At 41.7% G+C, this 5,540-nt stretch overlaps 1 protein-coding gene across 1 annotated transcript in view; it reads left to right on the plus strand.

Moving 5' to 3' along the window:
• Positions 1–5,540, plus strand: part of gabra2a (gamma-aminobutyric acid type A receptor subunit alpha2a) — a 28,320-nt gene that overhangs the window by 5,771 nt on the left and 17,009 nt on the right. Inside the window, exons 3-4 of the mRNA XM_032499825.1 lie at positions 1,347–1,459; positions 3,545–3,612. Coding sequence (XP_032355716.1) covers positions 1,347–1,459; positions 3,545–3,612 — 181 coding nt within the window. The remainder of the gene's footprint in view (positions 1–1,346; positions 1,460–3,544; positions 3,613–5,540) is intronic.

Genomic DNA, 5,540 nt, shown 5'->3' on the forward strand with positions numbered 1-5,540 from the left:
TGGAAAAAAGGTTATAAATTGCAATATATCGCAGAATATTGCAATATGTTTAAAATCGACGACATCGTATCGGGAGCTGTCTGGTGATTCCCCCCCCCCTTATAATAAGAGAATTAGTACCCGTTTAATGACATCTTTGTCATTGTCTTTGTTTTTTCATGTTTAACATGAACCAGACCATAAAACAATCATATCACAACAATACAGGGACAGTAGTATACAGGTTTTTAAACATGGTAAAATATGTGTGTTTTCTAACACGTTGGTGTCAGATTGGTTCTCGGTGTCGGCCGATACGCAAGTTCAGGTATCGGAATCGGGAAGGAAACAAACATCGGAACATCCCCACTTCAAATGATTACAGTATAGGACATCATTTTATTTGTTAATTATGTAATGTGTATGTATGTATGTATGTCGCTCTTTTAAAATTCATGTTTACGTTGAAGCTTCTTCAGTTTGAAAAGTCCGAAGGTCCGGACCAAACGAGGTAGGTGTGAACTAGAGCCCGACCGATAAAGGATTGTTAAGGCCAATACCGATGCGAATTTTTGGTTATTTAAAAATACAATATGCCAATATATCGGCCGATATATATATTTTTAAAAAATGTTTAGAAATGCGTTACAAAAACATGAACAGATTTCCCTAACATTATTTATTTGTAGTTATTTATGAGTTCTCACTAAAGTAATATGTCTTAATACAACAACAACAAAATCAGTGTTGCCAACAGGGACGTTGTAGAGCGTCCTCTGGTGGACAGACTATGCAACGCCATCACTAACAGGGACGTTGTAGAGCGTCCTCTGGTGGACAGACTATGCAACGCCATCACTAACAGGGACGTTTGTAGAGCGTCCTCTGGTGGACAGACTATGCAACGCCATCACTAACAGGGACGTTGTAGAGCGTCCTCTGGTGGACAGACTATGCAATGCCATCACTAACAGGGACGTTGTAGAGCGTCCTCTGGTGGACAGACTATGCAACCCCAACGCTCGTAACATGGTTGACAGTCCATTTTTATTTTTCAAATAGTAATTGATCAGAATCATTTATTTGTTATTAAAATAATTCTGATGAATGAATATTTAAAAACAAATAATATTAAAATCGGCCCACCAATATATCGGCCGGGCTCCAGTGTGAAAGCCCCCTTTAGTCTTTAAATTGTAGAGCCTTTAATTAATTGAAAAGAGTTTGTTGGGATGAGATGGATTTGATATAGCCGGTAGACGTTAACAAGATGTTTCATCCCCCACAGTTCTCAGTAGCACTGAAGTATATTTCTGTAGCTGATGTAGAGGTCTGTGTCCATAATCACACGTTTGTCTTTTACTTAGGTCAAAAGCAGATTCCAATTCAACACGTAACGTCAAAGACATCACAACCTTCACTAAGATCCTGGACAGTCTGCTGGATGGATACGACAACAGGCTGAGACCTGGCCTGGGAGGTAAGACCGGGAAGACCTTTCACTTACTTGGAGTGTGCACCAGTAAAGGGCTTGTCCAGTGATTTACTATTGCCCTATTCTCGACTTGCCAGACCTTCCTCCACAGTGCTATGGAGGAAGGTCTGATTTCCAGGATAATTGCCTCACATTCCCGATGTCACGTGCTCTCTGTGTGTTGGAAAGAGCAAAAGAAGTTTAACCATGTATCCAGTTGATTCAAATAGCTTACATTACTGTATTGTGTGAACAGTAATATTGAATGTGGCGGGGTGCAAATGTTCCACCAAACCAAGTTCCTTCCCTGCACCATTTAGCAGAGCCACCGCCTTTGTTTGGAGCTTAGCGCCGCCCAAGACAATTGTGATTGGTTTAAAGACATGCAAACAACCCAAAGCGGGTTTTTCTTCCTATCCTGAAATGTAGCGCTGCGGAGATAGATCCGGCAATGCAGGACTAGACTCTTCCTGTCTGGTGAATACCAAGGTCTTTCAAACTCCAAATCTACAGTTTGTAAGTCAAGCTTTCTGTATGAAGTTTAATTCTCCAAGACCAAGACAACACAGCCCAGGGGTTCTCCTGCATAGAGAAAAGTTTGGCACCCCTAAAGAGGTATTGCCCAGACCCAAAGGAGCACCAAAATAGTAAGAACTAAGATAAAAACTCAAATTCAAATCCTCTTTGAATGTGTTTAAAGGTCTCACGGCCTGAAAGTGTCACTTTATCTCACGTTTTGCCCCAGCCTGCCTATGGCCCCCCAGTGGCTAGAAATGGTGATAGGTGTAAACCGAGCCCTGGGTATCCTGCTCTGCCTTTGAGAAAATGAAAGCTCAGATGGGCCGATCTGGATGAGATCTCCTTATGAGGTCATAAGGGGCAAGGTTACTGCCCCTTTCTCTGCTTTGCAAGCCCAGAGAATTTGGCCCACCCATGAGAGAGAGACATTATGGCTTTCAAACGAGCAAAGTGGCAGTTGGTCAAGGCCACACCTCCACCCTCCACATTGCCCCCCCTCTCTCCTCCTCAAAAGCTATAGACTCAGAAATGGAAAATACTAAGGAAAGCTCATTGTGGGACTGGCTGTAGTGGCTGGAATTCTGCACCAAAAGACTTCAGATACAATATTAGGGACCATTAAGGTCTATATAAAAGAGACTTCAGATACAGTATTAGGGGACCACTAAGGTCTATATAAAAGAGACTTCAGATACAGTATTAGGGGACCACTAAGGTCTATATAAAAGAGACTTCAGAGACAGTATTAGGGGACCACTAAGGTATATATAAAAGAGACTTCAGATACAGTATTAGGGACCACTAAGGTCTATATAAAAGAGACTTCAGAGACAGTATTAGGGGACCATTAAGGTCTATATAAAAGAGACTTCAGATACAGTATTAGGGGACCACTAAGGTCTATATAAAAGAGACTTCAGATACAGTATTAGGGGACCACTAAGGTCTATATAAATGCATCCAAAGAGCACCATGTCATTGGACCTTTAATCACAATTTACCAAATAACTGAAAAGCAGAACATGAAGTTGAAAAGTAGAGAAAATCTCAGTTTTACCGTCCTGGGTCTGGCTGTGTTGAACTCTCCCGGTGATTTTAACGGTGGTATTTAAATAATATTTATTTTTTTAGCAGTTTTGTTGATTGCGGTGACATTTACTGAAGCGTAATCAACACTTTATTTAAATCAAATTTTCAGAAATAACAGTACACATACCGATCATGCTTCCTGCCGTGCGTAGTCACCCCGCGCCAAGGGCCCACTGAGCCAGGAAAAACCCTACATAACCCTGATGACATCACTACGACATCATCAGGGATAGTTTTCACACACAGTAGCACTAAACAGTAAACTGATTATGCTTAAGGCATGAATTTACAGCATATATTATATTTTTAACCAAAGATTAAAAGAATCAATAAATACAAATGTGCAAGCTGTGTTGTAACCAAGTGTAGAGAAATTAAAATTATAAGTAAAATTTTGCTAAGCTATCCAATGCCCCTTCCTCATGGCAGGGACTTATAGCAGCCAGGATTTTCTATAATAAATTTCACTCTTTGTCATTGCAGACCGAGTAACCGAAGTGAAGACTGACATCTATGTGACCAGTTTCGGTCCAGTGTCTGACACAGATATGGTAAGTCTCCCAGCTCATCTTATAATGCACCTGACACAACACACACAAAGTGTAAAAAGAAAAAAGGCTCCAGCTCTTTGAAAGCCCCGTCTGCACACTCCAAGCCGTCCGAATAAAGGTGCAGTTAGAGCTGTAACAATTCAAAATTGTTCTGCACAATTAATTGTCTCAGAAATAATTATAATGCGATTATAACAACCCAGGGCCCAAAAGATGCTAGAATGAATGGCTGTGGATGCGGGGAGGGGTCCATAGAAAATGCCTTTCCACAGGGCCCAGAATGCTACACCCTTGTCTGTATGAACGGCATTACAGCAAAACACTAGCTAGCTAGCTTTGGTTTACAAGGTGCCACTAGCATTAAACAAGACATTTTTATTCAGTTTACTTTTAATTTACAGTGAATGCAGCGCTACAGGTCTGTAGAGCTGAGGGGAACTGCATAGTTAGATCTAATTCTCTTTGGCTGCTTTCCATGTTTCTTTCTTTATGTGAAAATCAATTAGCACACAAGGCAATATCAAAGCAACGTGCCCACAGTTCCTTAGAAATTAGAACCTTGTGTAAACTTTGTTTTACTGTGTTCACCGCTCTAAGGAGTGACAGTTAAAACCCAACTGACTACAAAAAACGATGCCAAACACTGGGGTTCTGTCCAGGACTCAACTTGAAGAAAACTGCCTTTAAGCAGACATGATCCATCATATGAAATCTTGGGGTTGCCTTGCTCGGCCAGTTTAGATGTAATGACCTACATCCAGCAGATACAGTCTTCCAGACAGAGAGCTGTCAGCTCTGCTGTCCTGTTGCTAATGGAAACCCAGCCACTCCGACCAGGACAATGATGACATGGCAAGGGCCAGACTCTCTTATTAAATGTGAGATCAGATCATCCGCAGCCATGCAGCTCTGATTTGGAGCAGTGTGTTTTACATATTAATGATCATTATCATATAATGGCTGTCCATCATGAACCTCACACTGAATTATTATAGCTGAGTTACTATAATGCAGCATTGTAACAGGATGGCACTTATTGTAGTCCTGCTTGTTGTGTTATGATTGTAATGATGTTCTTTCAAAATCCATTCATATTTTACACGTACAGCGTTTTATTTCATGTTTGTGCTGTGCTATCTTACACATAGCGTTCGGTAACTTCTGGCTACGTCCACACTGCTAGGTTTTCATTTTAAAACGATCTCCGTCCTCACTAGCGTTTAGGCACGGTTTCAGAGCTCCATACTAGACTTAGACTTCTCTTTATTAATCCTTTTGGGATGACTCCCGCAAGGAAATTGCGTGTCTGTAAAAGCATATCACAGACCGATTACATAGACTGGGTTTGTGGAGATGTGCATAAGGCGGAAAAAGCCCCCCGGACACGGGAATTATTGCGTATCATTTGAATATTAGCTTGCCTCCTGTACACGTAGGCAAGCAATAGCATAACGAACCGCAGAATTTAACTGCACTAAGTAGAAAACAGCTGTAAGTTGTTATCCATGTTGAATTAACCACCTGTAGGGTCACATGTGTAGGGTCACATGATAGGGGCATGAGAAATCAGGAAACGACATGTCGGGACTCCGGCCTTGCTTAAGAGCACCTGACCAGTCCATACTCTGTACTCTCTCAGCGCTCCAGCCAATAAGGACAAGACAAGAAGGATTTGTGGGTGGGGGTTTTGGGGGTTAGTGCGCGGAAGCGAGAGGGAGGGAACGGGATGAGGAGGAGGGAGGGGCGAGCTAGCCTCCATTTTGTTAAACAAAACTTTGGACGTCAATAAGAAGTGACATCACGTAACATTGCTCAGAGCAGCTTTAAGATACGTGGGACTTCTTCATGTCTTTTTATTTGATTTCCAGAGATGGGAAGTAACGAAGTACAACTTCTCACAAAATCCCACTTGAATTCCTATCTTGCTA

This window comes from Etheostoma spectabile, chromosome 20, assembly GCF_008692095.1.
Source record: "Etheostoma spectabile isolate EspeVRDwgs_2016 chromosome 20, UIUC_Espe_1.0, whole genome shotgun sequence".
Taxonomy (NCBI): domain Eukaryota; kingdom Metazoa; phylum Chordata; class Actinopteri; order Perciformes; family Percidae; genus Etheostoma; species Etheostoma spectabile.